We start from the raw sequence: 17,737 nt of genomic DNA, 5'->3' as shown, positions 1-17,737 counted from the left end.
ATATTGACGGAGTGGAGAATCTGGTCTGCTGAACTTGGTCTAGGATGTGTCCGTTTTTATGTGTAGGCGAGAGAATGTGTTGACGCATTCCCATAGAGTGCAGTAGGGTGGTAAACTTCACTGTATCAGGCAAGTTGCAATCATCAAGATAAAAGTTGGAGTCACCAGCAATGACAAGATAGCCCGGTGATGGTACAGCAGATTCCAGTAGTGTGGAGAACTCGGTGAGAAAATTCGGTGAGAAAATCATTTGTAGTCGATCTGTTTTTCTTTGGTTTTGGCGGGCGGTAGATGGTGATGATATGCACTGTCTGACTTGATTATTGAAGTTTGATATCCAGAGATTCAAAAGAATTGAATGAACCAGATTGTTTTTCTGTAACACGCAAATTGGAGCGAGCAATCAAAGCGACACCGACCGCCTCTTCGTCTTGAGCGAGACTGGTGGTGAACATTGTAGCCACTGACCGCTGAATGGAAATCGGCGATTACAGGGTCGGTTTGACTCTTGAGCCATGTTTCCGTGATGAGTAAGATATCGAGATTATCTTCGATCAGAGTTGATGCAATGACGCAATTTTTCCAGTCATTGAACGTGCATTCCAAAGGGCAGCATTCAGTTGCAATTTTTGAAAACATGTGGAGAACTTTGGAATTTTCAATAGCACCGGTTTTCTCTTCTTTGCAGCTGGTTGAATGGTACGATTTGTAACGAGAGTTTCAATGGCTTTAGGCTCACCGTATACAATATCTTGAACACATATCTGCTGAAGCAGATACATGCATCCATACATACATACATGCATGCATGCATGCATGCATACATACATACATACATACATACATACATACATACATACATACATACATACATACATACATACATACATACATACATACATACATACATACATACATACATACATACATACATACATACATACATACATACATACATACATACATACATACATACATACATACATACATACATACATACATGAGGTCATTAAACATTTTGCAATCTCAGTAGTGGGAGGGTACATGCATATTTATTACAAAAAATACAATGCAATGTTATCAATTAATGTCAGTCAATAAGTCTAAGAGATTATTTGTATACAAGATTTTCCAACTACATGTAATAAATTCACTGTATTGTGGTTCTAGGAATAAAAGTTGTTAGAATACCACCCCATTTATTGTTGTGCCAAGTCAATTTGTTCTTTTCGACCGCAATACAATATTCTACTGTCTGTATCTTTTGTAGTAATCTTTTGAAAATGAGATGATTTGGTTTCTGATTTTCAAGCTTTGCCAGATAAATATGACGTTTGACAATCTAAATTAGAAAATTCACCAATGTGGAGAGGTTCTTATCTCCAATTAGTATTTTTCTTGCACTTGGGAAAAACATTTACAGCAACTGTACTAACCCTTAGTACGAGAAAACCATCCCAGAACATTTCTCTCAACAGGCAAATTTTAAATTTTGATACAACTTGGCACACAAACAACAGTCGAGACTGTTCATCACATAACCAGTCAAAAGACATACCCAAAAATAAAAAGAATTTTTCATTGTAGTGGTATTTCATAAAACATCGATTAGCGACTTTAAAGAATTATCATAACATCTAAAAATTCAGAAGCAAAAACATGTATTTATCTTTACAACCGATAAGTTTTACCGGAGTAATGAAACTAATTATGGAAAGTAAGACAAGAAATATTTTTCTCTGCAACGAAAAAAAAACACAAATACACGAATTCTAAACTACACACATGTACACGTCGATGTGTTGCCTTGCTGACTAGTTAATAATTAAGAGAGAATTATGCAGACATATTGGCCTGAAATTGCTATTTAATGAAACTTTAATATTTCAGATTAATTTCTCTTTATTGACAAAAAATGATTTCAAGAGTTTGGTAATGGAATGGTTCCTGCTTTGTAGGATCTATTTACAGTGAGTTACAGTGACATTGCAGGGATGGTTACAACACCTCCACCCTTCCAAAACCCCTTTACAGTTTTCAAAAAATTGTTTCTTCTATTAAAACTAATACATCTTAACTCTATAACATTTTTATTTGGAAATCTTTATCAATACCAAATGATATGTTTATCCAGCCTTGTGTAAGGGAGAATTCAAACAAACATCATAATATTTGCCAACATCTTTGAAATATTTCAGTCGATCTTCATTTTCTTATGGGACTATGTGGCCTTTGGGAACAACAAAAGGGCGCAAAACCAAGGAATTTGTTTGTATATCTGGTTCAAAGCTGTCTGCTCAAAGCTGCGAATGCTCGCAAAAACATACATCCGGAGTGGAATCCAAAGACAGCTATCTCTCGGAACATAGGAATTAAGATGGACATTGATATGTGACTTCAGTATTGTGACAGTAAATAGGTGTCCACTTACTGAAGATTTTGTATTTCTTGACACGTGTGTCTCGTTTGAGTTATATATGAAATATTACTAAATGGCTGTAGAAAGAAGTGACCTTAGAAAATACATGAGGAAACGACCTTCCTTGTTACACCCTGTGGGACAATGTTATCCCTCAATGGCTTCTAAATTCTGAGAAGAGGTAGTACTTTACTCATAATAGTCACCTTAATGATGTGGTACTTGACCCATTCAAGTGGGAAGAGGCATACTCTGTGAGAGGGCGATGTAACCTTGCAAATGGCAATACGTGCCTGAGCGGGAAGATATTCTAACAACTCCTGGAAATCTAATGACATTTGGCTGTTTCCTTTCCAACTCCAGAGATATGCTGTGACAATGACAGATTGATTATGTGATAGCGACATTGAGGAAAGTCAAGCTCCCTGGTGGCTTCAGCCTGTTGCACATCGATATTTATATCCTCAGTTTTACTGGCACACTGGAAGCCAAAGCTCCATCGTCTCTTATATCATGTGTTACAGGCTGTCTCAAGTGCTTTTTGTTACTAAATAGAGAGTTGAGTCTTCCGCGAATGGGTTGAGATCGTTTTCAACATGAAATGCTACGCCATCGGTGTCGTTATGGTTGTTGTTCTGAAATTATGACATCACAGGTCAAAGGAAAATGTTCACATAAAAACGTGCAAAAGTTTACTCTTTTCAGGGATTGCATAGCGCCTTGCACATACGACTTTCATGATATGGCTTAAAATATTGGATCAAACTCAGCAAGGATCCAGGGATCACTCATAGCGTATGTTCTGCACCCTCCTGTAAACATCTCCATAGTCACTCTTTCAATGTCACCTAATTTACTCTATGCCCTTCAAATGCAGGCATTGCTATTTTATAGTTCTATGGATATAGCTTAATAGCAGCAATACCGTCATGGACACAAATATCCTACACACCTATGAGTCATCTTCACGTTCTTGACGGATTCCAAGACTTGCAAACATCTCAACAATGACATCCACAGCATCATCTCTCTGCATTTCATCATGGTTCAGAACCTTCATCAGATTACTGAAGTTACTCGCCAGTACTTCCTTCTTTGGTTCTTTTCCATCTCCAGACGCTTCTGCGGAATGCTGTTCCTCTGCCCATTTTTGAGACCATGTGGACAAGACATGTTGAGTACCAGAGCATTCCTTATCTTCCAGACACTTAGTTTCATCGTACTTCATATCCACTATGTCTGCTAAATACCTGTAGTCATTCCGTAGCTCCTGCTTATGATCCATGATGGCGGCAAATTTCTGTTTTGCATCTTGTGTCATCCACTTAATGTCGGCTTTGTAGCCAAATTTTCTCAGGAGTGTCGTATCAAATCCGACACATAAGAGGTCTTCTAACTTCTCTTCATCACCGAATTGTTCATCATACACCCTTCTTGTGTGTTTCTCAGCTGCAACGATGGTTTCAATCGTATAGTATCTGACACATTCAGGGTCGACATGATTCCTCAGTGATCGTGAGCTAAGAATGTAGCGATCGACATTGGTACCAGGACATGAGATGTCCAACACATCCTCAATGGTATTCATGAGTTTATCAAGCAGGTTATGGCAGGCTTTTATGTCTTCTCTTCTCTCTGCTCGCACACAGATGTGAATTGCTTTCCATCCTTTCGGCATGTACACCAGTCCTTCTACCTCGTCGCAAACTTTGATGCCGTTCTTCCAAATGTCGCTTGGAGTGCGTCCTATCTTTTCAAATGTGTGATACAACCTCGTCTGTAGTCTCGGAAATAGTCCAGGCGAGAAGCTGTCTGTGTCATCATGACATTCAATTCTTCTTCCATAGTAAATTTCTTTGGACGGCTCCTTTTGCCATTTGCTTGGAGGCATGCAGTCATCAAGCATACCTGTAATGACATACCTCTTCTCCGTGCTCTTAGACCGGTGTGAACTATCGGAATATTCTTCGTAAAGAATCTCAAATTTTTCTAGGAGTCTGAAAACTCTATCGACATCCCAATCTTCTTCAAATATCTGCTTGATTTCACCATATAGATAGAACTTCTTCCTCTCCAGTGTCTTTGCGAACTTTGCAAACGAATGTGTTGCAAGCAAGGGTCCAAATACATCGCTGCAGAGCCACTGTGGCTGCATAACAATATCGTCATCACAATCGGAGTATTTCATGTACAGTATCTGTTATGGGAATGAAGAAGTTTGAGGATGATGAAGATATTTACTATTGAGATATGCTGTAGTAAACATGGCCCCTTGAACATACATATGGCTAAGGGGCTGCGCAAAAAAGACACATGCTACAAATGTGAACATCACAAAAAAGACATAATCGAATTATATAAAATTATGTTCTGTGTGGCACATTTTGCCATGTGACAATTTTATTGCTTAAGTCACAATGCGTCTCTGGGAAGGTATTATGATTCCCAAATTTTACAATATTGTTCTGATGATCTTCCCACTGTTTGGCTTCATTTGGAATGAAGTTTGAGTGTGCAATGGGTAATAGTTGGTGTGCGAGCGCGAGTGCTTCTGAATTCTACAACGCCAACGCCGGGTGGGGTTCGCAGTCAGAAAAATGTGGCAACTTAGCCGGCTACTGAACCACTATTTTTGAGAGTGGGGATTCGGCCGAGCGGTTCTGTCTGTGGCTTCTCCGCTAGGTGACTGGATACCGTATGTTGTGAGTTCAAACCCGATTGAAAACACCGTATTTGAAGCTCTTTGACCTAAATGAAATTTCTACTGTCTTGTTTATGTAAAAATCGAACATTTATTTGAATGATAAACCCCTGATTTTTATTATTTATTTTGAATTAAAATGTTTTAGTGTTCCCATATGAACGTTTGAGTGAAACTATAAATCTTTGACTTACGAGACATACGTCCCTAATAAACATTTTGAAAATAAACCAATGCCATTGACAGAAATGTTGAATGATAAACTATAAAATATAAAAAAATGTTATGTAATTAATTTTTTGACAAATGAAAGCTCGGGGTAGTTTTAATTACCTCAACTAAATAGATTTTGTTTTTTTTATTTAAAAAAGAGATTTTGAGCAATCGACGTCGCTTTTGGGTCTCCCTCTTTCTCGATCAGTATGTCATAATCCGTGTGCATAGCTCTTGAGCATACCGGATAAAAAGGCTTTAGCATTAGAGTTTACAACTTACACGCATATATTAAAATCGCCAACATCATACTCTGTCAATTGCGGTAGTGGTAGCTGATTTGTAAATAAAGATATATGTTATATTCCTGAAATCCGATTTCATCTGAACAACAAAGGCAAGATTAAATGACTTCTATACAGCGCTATAGGATTACATTCTGATAAAAACAAACAGTTCAATGTACCTCCCCCATATCTTGTAAGTAGCTCGTCGCCATCCTAATCATTTCTTCTCCTACAACTGGATGCAGCTTGGACATCTTATGCCTGTAGTCATTCCAGGATAGCACAGGAAATGATGTATCATTTGTCCAAGCTTCCACATGCTTTAACATCTCTGCACAAAGCTTTGGTACCTTCTTTTTTGGCTGAATTAAGAAATAGATATATTGCTGGGTCATCTATTCCTTATCGGCATTCAATTGTTTGATGTACTCCGGTACACGTGTTTAACTGGTTGCATATGTTGTCCATTGTCCTTACCAAATGATTTTAGTGCACGTTGGTCTAAATTGAACATCATGTCATCATGTTGTAATTTCAGAGGCCTTGTCAGATAAGTCAATCTGAATTTCCTTTCGCATTATATGTAAACACAATCTCTGTTTGACCTTGCCTGTGTCAATATTTTTCAAATTTTTTGTTCATTCTTCCCCATTTGAACTAAGGGCTTCTAAATGGATTTTATTATAGTTGGTTTCAATTAAATAAAACTAGAGTGAAGGGTAGGAAACGTTCATGCGCGTGCAAAGAAAACTTGTTGGTTGTGAAATGGCTAGATGAGTGCAAAAGATATCTCACAATAGCTTTTGGCTGTTGCGGTTTACAAAATATTGACAGAATCCATGGACAATCTCCTGCCGTAAATAGTTACATTTTAAAAGGGAAATAATGAAAAAGGTCAGTACCTGGTGTAGGCATTGTCTCAGTCTTTCTATGTTTGCATGGCCTGGGGCTCGGCAGTCCAGAAGGAATACTCTGTCGTGGATGTTCAGATACTTTCCAAACATCTTCTGCATTGATTGAACAATAGAGCTGAGTACTCTATCGGCTGTATGGAAATATAAGATAGCCATCAACTTCCGTATATGCAATTCGATGAACAAAGACATTTCATTTGATTATTTCTTTGATTACTGATACTACTGTCTATTGATAAGCAGTCAACAAAGCAGTAGCCCGTAGAGCCATATAGATATTAAAGGACGGACGCGCCTCGGGGACAGAGATTTACACATTCAGTTTTATAGGACTTTTCAAGTATGCTGCTTATGTGGACTAAATATGACGCTTATTGAAAAATGTGTTCACAGTCCTCATTGAGTACTTGTCGAAATTTAGTTTCCCCCCCCCCACAAAGTTAATATAGTGATACCAGACACATGGAATGTCAATATACACTTATTTTTAGAGTATGTGTTTCATAGTATCAATATTTGCATGGAAAACCTAATTTACTTCTTGATTTCGAGAGAGACCGTTAAAGTTACCCAGAAGAAAGTTTGAGCAAATTACTAGTCTATTCAGTATCAAAGAGCATACAACTTCGACGGTGCGATGACCTGTATGAATTGAACGACTGAGCACAAAATATCAAGAAATATTTTCTTTGTGGCCATTTGGGCTTCTAGAACTGTTTTGTTTTACTTTGGCCCCAACAATTATTGCCGTATTTAGTCTGAATACACCACGAGAGATATTCACCCTTATGCCTGGGAAATTCCTTTAATATATACTGGATAAAAATACTAGTCATGACATAAATGTCGTTGTTAAGAATATTGCAATCTTGTTGTCTTCAAAAAGGGTAATATATAAATATATAAACAAATACACAAGAAAACATTACGCTTTTGAATTTTAGTGTTCTTCAGTAAGGTGAATGGTCTCCACGTTTTGTTCGCCTCAACACTTGCATATACATTTCTAAAACAACCGAAAACGCGATAGCATTAAATAACCACGATGAATAGGTTTGTCTAAATGCATCGTTGCTGAAATATAACCAGTGATGTTTTTTGCAAAAATAGATGTAAATAGGACTGATAGGATTGCCATATAAAAATTCGTGCCTGATAAACAAGTCTCACCTTCGGTCATGTACGCTTCATGTATCATATCTGCCCTGCTTGCTACGAGAATGACTCTTGGTTTAATACCCTCCGTGAATGGGGACGTGCCTTCCATTTGTGGGTTAACCACATTAGTAGCTTTTATGAAACTCAACCAATGAATTATCTAAGAACATAACAATAGGACAACATTTAATTACTTTCCAAACGGTAAGGGTAATTTAGCTTTTTGAAGTACTTTCTTCATAATAATTATTCAAGGAAACAAGTACATATTCTTCCTCTTTTCAATTGTTAATTTCACATTCTTAGTATTATTTTGCAAAGACAATATATTGCATTAACTATGCCATTATAAAGATGACAAGTGAATACTTAGGGGTTATTAACGAAGTTTGGGCGATACCGCGTCGTATTCGAGTGGTGTGTCCGTATTTTGACGAGTTGCGCAGCAACGAGTCAAAATACGGACACATCACGAGAATATGACGCGGTATCGCCCTAACTTCGTGTAATAACCCCTTTATCATACATGCATGCTTTGGTTATGACTGTTTTCCTACAGACGCTCTGAAATTAGCAACGAGAAATCAACTTGAAATCGACCTTGCTTCCTCCAGGCTGTACTTATAAAAGTTGGTTGCTAAGGAGTGATGACAACCGTATCACTTCTTGATATTATTCCGCTATTGGGCCATTCCACTGCAAAGGAGGGTTTATGGAGCACTTTTACAGCAAACAATTTAAATATTACGATGTCGACACAGATTTTCACAATTTGAAGAAGATTTATTTTTAGTTTAAAATGACGGTGGATGTAAAACATAGGCGGGAGTCCACAAAATGGGTGTGTTTTCGTGTTTTAATACATAACCTCATCCCTGCGTGAAAGTTATGAGGCCGCCAAAATCGGGTCAAAATACTCGCGCCACGCTCAAACTCTTACCGAGTATGAACAGCTAGCTGAGAGCACAGAGCAAGCAGCTCTGCGACATCTATGAATGCACATACAATGGATATAATACCCGTACCAGTCAGTTTATCTCGAAGAATATATACAATGTTCCGAGACGTCAAGTATGCCGAATTTACCATCTCAGTAAGCGGATTAGTGAAAACATGAAGTGAGTACACTGTAAGCTGTAGTGTCGTAACTCGTTCGTGATTTTGTTGCTGTACGAATAAAAGTACATTTCAAAGGTATTTCCGTCGTCTGCTCGTATATTTTCCTTCCTGGCTTGCCTAAATGGAACTAAACTTCCTTTAACAACCGAAGCGAAAGTTTGACTTTCCGTAGATGGCACATTGTATCTGAAACCCGCACCGCATCGGTGCCACCAGACACGATCATGACCTGTGAAGTGACAGGTACAAATCGGAAATATCATGTCACCTTCAACCTTGTCTGTCGCGAGTATTTTCAGTGCGGTTGGATTTTCGTGGCTCATTTACGACTGTAAACGATGTAATTCACCGCCCAGATACTTTAAGCTCATCAACAGGAAACTTGTCGTAAACCGATTCTATCATGATGCTCTGTCAACCGATATCTTTACGTGTAATGATACTTCCATGGTGTAAATATTCAGCAGCGTAGACGACACGGAAACACTGCATCGTGCACCGCCACGGGACCGGCCGTGAATTGACAGGTGTCGGCAAATTATACAAATTTTCAATACGTTTGTTTGTATGTTTTTGGAACAACTGTACCAGCGCCTAAGGGCAATGCCCATGAAGTGACTGCAAACAACAGAATTTTGACAATAATCATAATGACGTTTCGGATTGTCATTTGTCTTATTCGCTCAGCTGTACATATACCAACGAAGGTCATGCATACAGCGAGGGTCACGCGTCCACGTCGCTGTAATTAGTTCGGTTACAGTGAAAATATAATTCGTATTTTCACTAGTTAAAATATGGGCTCATATCAGTACCGTCTGAACAATAGAAGAATGGCAATACAGGCATAGCATGTATGATAAAAATCCATACGAAGCTCAGAAGTAAAGAATAGCATTTGGTATTAGACAAATGCAGATTATCTTATTAAGTTGGAGACTGGGCTCTTGACAATGATTTGTAGAATAAGGGAAACACTTTACAAAGACATATCGGACACTTGGGAAAGATATCAAACGTTGCTTCTAATCACACGTTTACTTCCGATTGTCTTTACACCTGATGGAGCTTCTTTCCTTTTGTTTTGATCTTTGAACGGCTTTGGTTTTATATATTTTCTTCCTCCACAATGTGTCAACCGGCTGTAATATAAAACACTATATATGTACTTTTGTAAATCACGTGCATTGTTTAATATTACGTTGGTCTTTAACTGCTTGGCTTTTACATTGTAAAGGAAAACTATGATAGCTGTATCTATAGTTAGCATATGAATATACACAAATTTGTTTATAGAAAATAGGGTTTAAGAATGGAATACTTTGGTTCAAAATATGTCAATACACTTTACAGTGCTTTTTTTGCGAAAACAAAGCGAAAAAATTGAGCGATATGTGTCTCACTTCTTTCTCCTTTGTCTCCTTCAACATCAGTGGTTTGTCGTTTTCATTGTCGACCATTCCGAAAACCAGCAAGAACCCGCGTTTCCTGATCCAAGAAACATATTGTGTGTGACGTAAAATTCAGTCTGCCCTGCAAAGTCCCACAGACTGAATTTCCCGGCTGATGGAATAGCTGCCCGACTGACGTCAATCCCTGGTGTTGGTACATACTGTCCGTTGCTTTTGATCTGTAAAATGATTAAATTCAGTCATTTGATTATGTATTCCTCAGTAATCTCTGTCGACGTTTTTTGCTATTTTCATGTAATTTACTACGGAGAGAGTGATATCTCATTCACGGAATATTGTACCACAAGCTTGCGATTTGTGGATGGGCCTTTTACCATAGAATTTCAACAACTGAAGTTTCAGGCTATCGGATTAAGTTCCCTTTCAAATGAATTTAAAAGCAATCATCAACATCAATTGTTCTAAAGTCATACACAAAAAGGACGAGCTATGTGTACAAGCACACATAACACAGTCAAAATCGTGAAAGTGGACCTCTGGTAAAACCAGTGTAAAACAACCAAGAGGGGTGAGTGCTTCCTGCTATAGATGTGGCACCCACCATGTACTAAACAGTAAGTCAAAATAGGAAGTGGTCACAGTCTACAGACTGGTGTCACTGATCGATGCTATCAGTAATTATGTTTCTGACAGGAACATTATGCTTATCTCAAAGCCTATCTCATCTGCCAAAAGACCCGTTTGAATGTATAGACAAGCCTTTGTCTAGTGCAACCTTGATTCATTAATTAGTGAGAATATATGACTTTCTACAAGATTACAATGTGAAAGCGATATAGCACATCAGAATACCTTAAATGTTTGCTGGTTTCTCATCCGTTAATTGGCAAATGAGTCCCAACAGCAGATATTTAGACCCTCAATATATTGTCATCCTCTCTAACCCTGCGTTATGTTTACTAGTCTATAAACTTACTGGAAAAATGCACTTTGATCTTCTTCTCTAAGTCTATAAAGTAAAATTATTACCCCTCAGTAATAAAGACAATAACGGCCATTTTGGATTCTTTAATATCATTAGATGAGTTGCATTATATATAGATCATGGCTCAAAGCCTTTTTGCCTTTACTGTTAAAAAGTATTTGTTTCTTATTTTAAATTTGTACAAGCTACACGCAGATACCATTAAGAGTTGATAAGAAATCTCGAAGAAAACACAAAAGGCTCGTCAAATAAAATGCTGCTATCATGTGTGATATGTACTGTTGATTTTCAGATCAAATACCATTTCCTGACAATTTTACCATGATTGTGTGGAGCTTTTTTACGAATTAATATTAACTTGAAACAATTTTATAGGTCTAAAAATAGGGAGGTTTTAACGGATGCCTACAGTGGAAATCTTAACTTTTTTCGTCACAGACTATTTCTGGACCATTCTATCATCTTTTTTAGTTTCTAAAGTTTCTTTTGATTTTAATAATTTTATAAAACACTGATGGGGCCCTGTACTTTATTTTGTTTAAAAACCCAAAGACATAATAAAGCTGGGTGCATGTATACTACAAAATTAGAAAAAAGAATAGACTTTTCTAGAATAATCCGGCGGTCAATGACTTTATTAATTATTTAAACTTACCTTTTGAAGAGATTTACCCAACGTTGTCTTGCCCACTTTAGCGTAACCACAGAGAAATAATTTGCACACATCTTGCTCTTCAACCTCTTGCAGCAAGGCTACATATTGCTGATTCTGTAGCAAGTAAAATGATAATACTAATTAAATATAATATAATTTCACACTGTTATGTTGAAAGTCTTCCTGAATGTAATCACTTGTTACAAAAGAATAATCAGATCCTGCAATATATAATGTTTCCGGGCCGAAGACACATGCATGCATGTAAAAAACTACAAAATCTGCACAAGGGCTTGCTATAGCCAAAACTTTAATTACCTTTCTGTATTCTCGAAATACGGACTTCAGCGTTTTCCTCTCTTCTTCAGTCATAAGTGTATCAGCATGAACACCATTGCCAACAGTTTCTTCAGGTAGTTCATTCATCTTGAAATGAAAAGGGTACTATGGTTTAATACATGAAGCAATATTTCAGGAGTTTAAACATTTGCAAAATAATCAAGAAATCATCGCGTTTTCGAGTTTCCTTGTTATATTGTTCTTCAGATCTATGCTAATTTGAACTAAGGCGTCCATTGACAAATAATAAATATAGCTTAAAGACTTAGAAGACGCAAATGTTTAGAGGTTATAACGACAGGCAAGGGCAGATATAAGACCTCTTGGGTAAAAATAGCATATTTGGCGTGAAATAATAGCCGAACGAAGTGATGTGATTATTTCACCAAAGTATGCTAATGCTTTCCTAATACTTATTATTTATATACCACAACACAATATTTTCCCTGTCTACTAGCGAAGTCATTATGAATTACAAAGTACCTACGATTGATAAAGAAATAGTAGTCAAGGCTCATTCGCATGCCATTATTCAAATGTGCAAACTTATTCACATCAGGAACATCTTTAACCACCTGTCCACTGAGATAATCCCTACGCAACGAATATCTTGCATTGGGATTTTACTTTTTACCCATGCATTGATCTACGGTCAGTGTTTTTCACAAATATATAACAAAGGTTGTGAGCATAATAATAACTTCGAATGAACAATTACAGAGAAAGTAAAACATTTCAAATTATACCACTGTGAATTGTAAATCAAGTGTATACAATTGTTCAGCGAGACAAAGGTATACAGCTGTTGTTGCAGATAAATCCAGGAAGCGGCTCTAGACGGCCATAGTGGTAACTAACTACATACAAACATACAGACAGACAGACAGACAGACAGACAGACAGACAGACAGACAGACATACATACATACATGCATGCATGCATGCATGCATGCATGCATGCATGCATGCATGCATGCATGCATGCATACATACATACATACATACATACATACATACATACATACATACATACATACATACATACATACATACATACATACATACATACATACATACATACATACATACATACATACATACATACATACATACATACATACATACATACATACATACTCAGATAAAAGGGCTAACTATAATATAAGGTTATTCCAAAAATACCGGGATTTATGTCCGAGTACATCGTGCAGTGGAGAATTTGTCCGAGACGCGTAGCGAAGCCTACGATGTACGAGGACAAAAATCCCGGTATTTTGGGAATAACCTTATTATACACCTTTTTAGACCAATTTCACCTCGAAAAAGTCAAAATTAAAGCTTTTTTGGCATGTCCGTCCTGCAATGCACTGAGCGATCGCAAGCAAACTGAGAACGCGACCGCTCAGCGCACAGAACGAAATTTCAAACCCACGCAGCGCAGTGTACGTGATGTAAATGGAGGTCAGCAGCATAATTTCACTGAAATTCACAGGTTTTTGATTCATCACTACTAACGTTGTGAAGTACTGAATGCTAAGAAGTATATATTTTTGTGAAAAATGTAAAATTTTATCTTCCTTTTCCCCTAGTTGACGTAAAGGTGTTTTGAAGTCAAAGGTCAAATAGCGTCCATTAACACCTAAGGTTATTGTACTCCGCGTCAAAATTATTGGACTCCGCGTCCTCTGACACCGAAACTTACTGTACAACGAAACTCCATTGACGCAGGTGTAAAGTAATCAATCTTATGTTACTTACATTGTTCCTTGCATTGATGTCGGCTCTGTGAGCTAGAAGAACTTTCACTATATCGACTTCACCATACAGGCATGCCGTATGCAAAGGGGTATTATCAAACTGTTGGTCATAGAAACATTTATCTGAAGTATCGTTCGGGAAAGAATCAAAGGTCTAAACATTTCTTTCTTTAAAAGCAAATATTGAGGCCCAATGACAAGGCGTCCCGAAAATTCAAACACTGTACTTCTATAGAGGTACTTTGGCGATTGATAAAAGTTAACACGTTCATCATAATGTACATCGTAAGATTTAATTGTGGCAGCTATGTTGACGTGATGCATCCAGATATCGTAAATGAAATGCCCTGTTTATAATTAAGAAATCGCACATGTGCAGTTCTGACGAAACAATCTCTTTAAGATTCGACAATACTGACGTCACTATCTCTTTGAATAACCATGATACCGTGTGATTGCTGGACAAATTAAATAAATGTTTGTAATTTATGACTGCGTTGATTCGGTACATGCATAGTACGTGGGAGGAGGGCGCATGCTTGTTCTGACGTGAGTTACGTCAAAACACTATGACTAGACGCAGTAACAATGACTTGAACATAAATACTATTACCATGTCTCTCGCATTGATATCTGCTTTTTCTTTTATTAAAACGTTGACGATATCGACATTTTTGGTCATGACTGCATGGTGGAGAGGTGTCCATCTTTGCTGTGTAAACAAAGAAACGAACAGAAAGATGAACAAATGAAATCCTTCGTACTGAAGAAAAAGTTCATAAATGAATGAGCATAATTGATAAATAAGGAAATAAATAAATAAATAAATATACAGATTTATCAATGGTTTACGTACGTATATCTGTCTGTTTGTCTTTCTGTCTGTCTGTCTGCCTGTCTGTATGTATGTTTGTAAGTAGGTATGCATGCGTGCATGTATGGATGCATGTATTTATGTATGTATGATGGTTGCTTTCTACAAAAAGTATCAGGGGCTTCTTTTGGAAACGTTTTTTGAAACTGTTTTGCGAAGAATGCCATTAATAGGTCTCCTGAAATGACGCAAACACAATATAAGTGGCGGTACAGCATCGATATGGGTAAAAATGTCACTGTTAAAGTAGAATGCGCCCCGGGGACAGATATTTTGACTCTAAAACTTAAACAATTCTTTTCTGATCTACCACTTGTGAGGTCTCATTTTAAAGCTCCAGCTTGGTGTAAGAACAATTTTCACCGTCTTAGTTTTTTGAAAATATTTCTCCATAGACAGACACACAGAGATGCCGGCCATTTTAAATTTCAAATATCGGTAAATCTTGGATATTTTGTTTCTCTACTACCAAAATTTCCACGGCGACCCGATTTTTGTCTTAATTTGAAAGAGAATGTTTGAAAATACGACAAGTTTTCAATAGTTGTTAAGGAAAGTTTGAGCAAAATTTCTAATCTTTCATTTTTGAGGCGTGAACTACTTTAACAAATGAAACAACTCCAAGTATGTTATAGTATTCTTCTTTTTCACATATTTGGTTATACTTATTAACTACTTTGAACAAATATAACATTTGGCAGACATGTGAGTTAGATCACTAAGTTACAAAAGAATTCAAATAATAAGGTCTGGAGTGAAATGTTACAAAAATGGCGTTCGTATTACCTTATCAACAACGTTGACGTCACTTCCTTCTTTTATCAGACTTTTCACTTTATCCACATTGCCGCTATTTACCGCTGAAAACAGATCCTGCTACAAAAAATGTGTCACCAATGTATAAGCAATATATGACTCTCTCTCTCTCTCTCTCTCTCTCTCTCTCTCTCTCTCTCTCTCTCTCTCTCTCTCTCTCTCTCTCTCTCTCTCTCTCATACACACAGAGCCTTAGTGTACTTGTCTGGAATTCACTTATTCGTGACGTCAAGTTTCACAGTACTAGCAGCTGAATCATTTATTTCCTCCAATCAGTTTTTACTTTTCACTACGGCGACAAGAATCAACACAACAAAAGCATTTAGTATGGTTTTGCAAACATCGTATATGCGACAAATTCCAAACTGATTTATAAGCCCCACGCAGATGTTTCACAGCAGGCATATCTTTTGAATGCAAAGGCTTTATGTTTGCACATGCAAATTTACTTTCTGATTGGTATGTGGCTTATCTCATTTCATTGTAATGGTCGGCCTTCCCAACAAATTCACAATATAGTTATGTGTAACGGGAGAGGGGTCGTTGGCTCAAATAAAGGTAGATGTTTCACTTACTTTGGCGCCGCTGTCTCCGCCCTCTGCCATTTTCGTCTCCAGGGAAACGGTTATGGAGCTCCTAGTAGCTGCACTCAGATTTTGACCTCTGACATTATTGCTGTTGTAACAAATAATATGTGTCACAAGTGAAGGGTTATAAATGAAACACCATTCATGTATTGCTCTGTCTGTACATGACCACAGTGTAACCTATCGGAATAGTAGCAAGTGACGATCGATCGTAACGCCGTCTGTATTACTATTGGCGATAAAGAAGCACTCAATTTTTTTCCCAAACTTGCTAGAGACAAACATTTTGAAATATTTGCACGTCCTTCATATCTTACAGAGTGAAGAATGTGACATTCATGCATGACCGCTGAAGCTGAAACGCTTACAAAAGGGACATTCAACGCACTTGAATTAATTTAACAGCAATCACGATTTTCACCATTTGATGTAAATAAAGAAAAACACCATAGTTAAAACTGAAAACAAAGTTTTGGGAGAATAAGTACGTGGAAATGAGTCGCCAGAGTGTGGTCGGAGGTACGGAGGCCAAAGCGAAGAAATAGATTCTAGGCTACAAAGTTATTGATGCCTGGATTGAGAAAGATGGTCGTTTTATGGCTTGATATGCGACGCTGGTCGCAATAATAATCGTGACTCAACTGCTTGTTTAAGTTCAGAGTACGCAGCTGTACATCCAAGTGCACATCTTCAGAGCAGTCCACTAGGCCTGAGAGACCGAGTAATACAGTTTGGTACATAGACATTTATGATCCGGAGAAAAGTATTAAACGGCTGAAGGTGTTTTGAAAGTCGAAGGCGATAGAGGTACAGCCGATGACCAAATTGAGTCGAGTTCCCCTCAAGCGGATTGTTAGTTTGTCACTCATACGTGTAGCCTTTAAGACCAATCGCTACCGGAATACGTGGTCTTTGAAATGCCCTTACCAAGCTCAATGGTATATACAGCCGCTTCCCTCGCATTGTCAACAAGGTAGCTATACCATCCAGTCAAGAGGAATGGTATTTTCAGGAATTCATAGAATTTCAATGAAGAAATGGCGTAGTAAGATAAAAATTCCGATGATTAGAACTACGTATACTCACTCACCTGTTAACTTCCTTGTGGTCACCGGCAGTCCAGTGTAGCCGCATGCGCATGCGCACGACGATTGCGGAACATGAAGTTCGTAAAATAGTCTGACAATGACAGGTGTGTCAAGTTCTATCATACATGCATGCTTTGGTTATGACTGTTTTCCTACAGACGCTCTGAAATTAGCAACGAAATCAACTTGAAATCGACCTTGCTTCCTCCAGGCTGTACTTATAAAAGTTGGTTGCTAAGGAGTGATGACAACCGTATCACTTCTTGATATTTATTCCGCTATTGGGCCATTCCACTGCAAAGGAGGGTTTATGGAGCACTTTTACAGCAAACAATTTAAATATTACGATGTCGACACAGATTTTCACAATTTGAAGAAGATTTAGTTTTAGTTTAAAATGACGGTGGATGTAA

The 17,737-nt window shown here is 37.6% G+C and overlaps 2 protein-coding genes and 1 long non-coding RNA gene across 3 annotated transcripts; all 3 read right to left on the bottom strand.

Moving 5' to 3' along the window:
• Nucleotides 1–2,318: 2,318 nt before the first annotated feature.
• On the bottom strand, nt 2,319–7,830 carry LOC139124498 (death-associated protein kinase 1-like). Its single transcript, XM_070690635.1, has 4 exons — nt 7,705–7,830; nt 6,523–6,665; nt 5,800–5,982; nt 2,319–4,616 (listed from the first exon to the last, which is right to left on the bottom strand). The coding sequence occupies exons 1-4, from the start codon at nt 7,799–7,801 to the stop codon at nt 3,372–3,374; spliced, it is 1,668 nt and encodes a 555-aa protein (XP_070546736.1). The 5' UTR covers nt 7,802–7,830; the 3' UTR covers nt 2,319–3,371.
• Nucleotides 7,831–10,220: 2,390 nt separating this feature from the next.
• LOC139124462 (uncharacterized) lies at nt 10,221–14,073 on the bottom strand. Its single transcript, XM_070690602.1, has 4 exons — nt 13,961–14,073; nt 12,182–12,289; nt 11,864–11,977; nt 10,221–10,441 (listed from the first exon to the last, which is right to left on the bottom strand). The coding sequence occupies exons 2-4, from the start codon at nt 12,287–12,289 to the stop codon at nt 10,241–10,243; spliced, it is 423 nt and encodes a 140-aa protein (XP_070546703.1). The 5' UTR covers nt 13,961–14,073; the 3' UTR covers nt 10,221–10,240.
• Nucleotides 14,074–14,572: 499 nt separating this feature from the next.
• On the bottom strand, nt 14,573–17,361 carry LOC139125054 (uncharacterized). Its single transcript, XR_011550136.1, has 4 exons — nt 17,327–17,361; nt 16,225–16,324; nt 15,620–15,709; nt 14,573–14,671 (listed from the first exon to the last, which is right to left on the bottom strand). It is a non-coding gene; the product is annotated as an uncharacterized lncRNA (long non-coding RNA).
• Nucleotides 17,362–17,737: the final 376 nt, after the last annotated feature.

This window comes from Ptychodera flava (assembly GCF_041260155.1).
Source record: "Ptychodera flava strain L36383 chromosome 23 unlocalized genomic scaffold, AS_Pfla_20210202 Scaffold_24__1_contigs__length_23054250_pilon, whole genome shotgun sequence".
In the NCBI taxonomy this organism is placed as follows: domain Eukaryota; kingdom Metazoa; phylum Hemichordata; class Enteropneusta; family Ptychoderidae; genus Ptychodera; species Ptychodera flava.
Note: the sequence above shows the minus strand (reverse complement) of the source record. Positions and strands in the feature narration are given on the sequence as shown.

Excerpts from the sequence above, each read along its gene's own strand:
- LOC139124462 (XM_070690602.1), bottom strand. The coding sequence starts at position 12,289 with ATGAATGAACTACCTGAAGAAACTGTTGGCAATGGTGTTCATGCTGAT. Across the intron at positions 11,978-12,181 it reads TATTTCGAGAATACAGAAAG|AATCAGCAATATGTAGCCTT; the intron begins GTAATTAAAGTT and ends TACTTGCTACAG. Across the intron at positions 10,442-11,863 it reads TGGGTAAATCTCTTCAAAAG|ATCAAAAGCAACGGACAGTA; the intron begins GTAAGTTTAAAT and ends ATCATTTTACAG.
- LOC139124498 (XM_070690635.1), bottom strand. The coding sequence starts at position 7,801 with ATGGAAGGCACGTCCCCATTCACGGAGGGTATTAAACCAAGAGTCATT. Across the intron at positions 6,666-7,704 it reads TGAAGCGTACATGACCGAAG|CCGATAGAGTACTCAGCTCT; the intron begins GTGAGACTTGTT and ends ATTTCCATACAG. Across the intron at positions 5,983-6,522 it reads TGAGACAATGCCTACACCAG|CCAAAAAAGAAGGTACCAAA; the intron begins GTACTGACCTTT and ends TTCTTAATTCAG.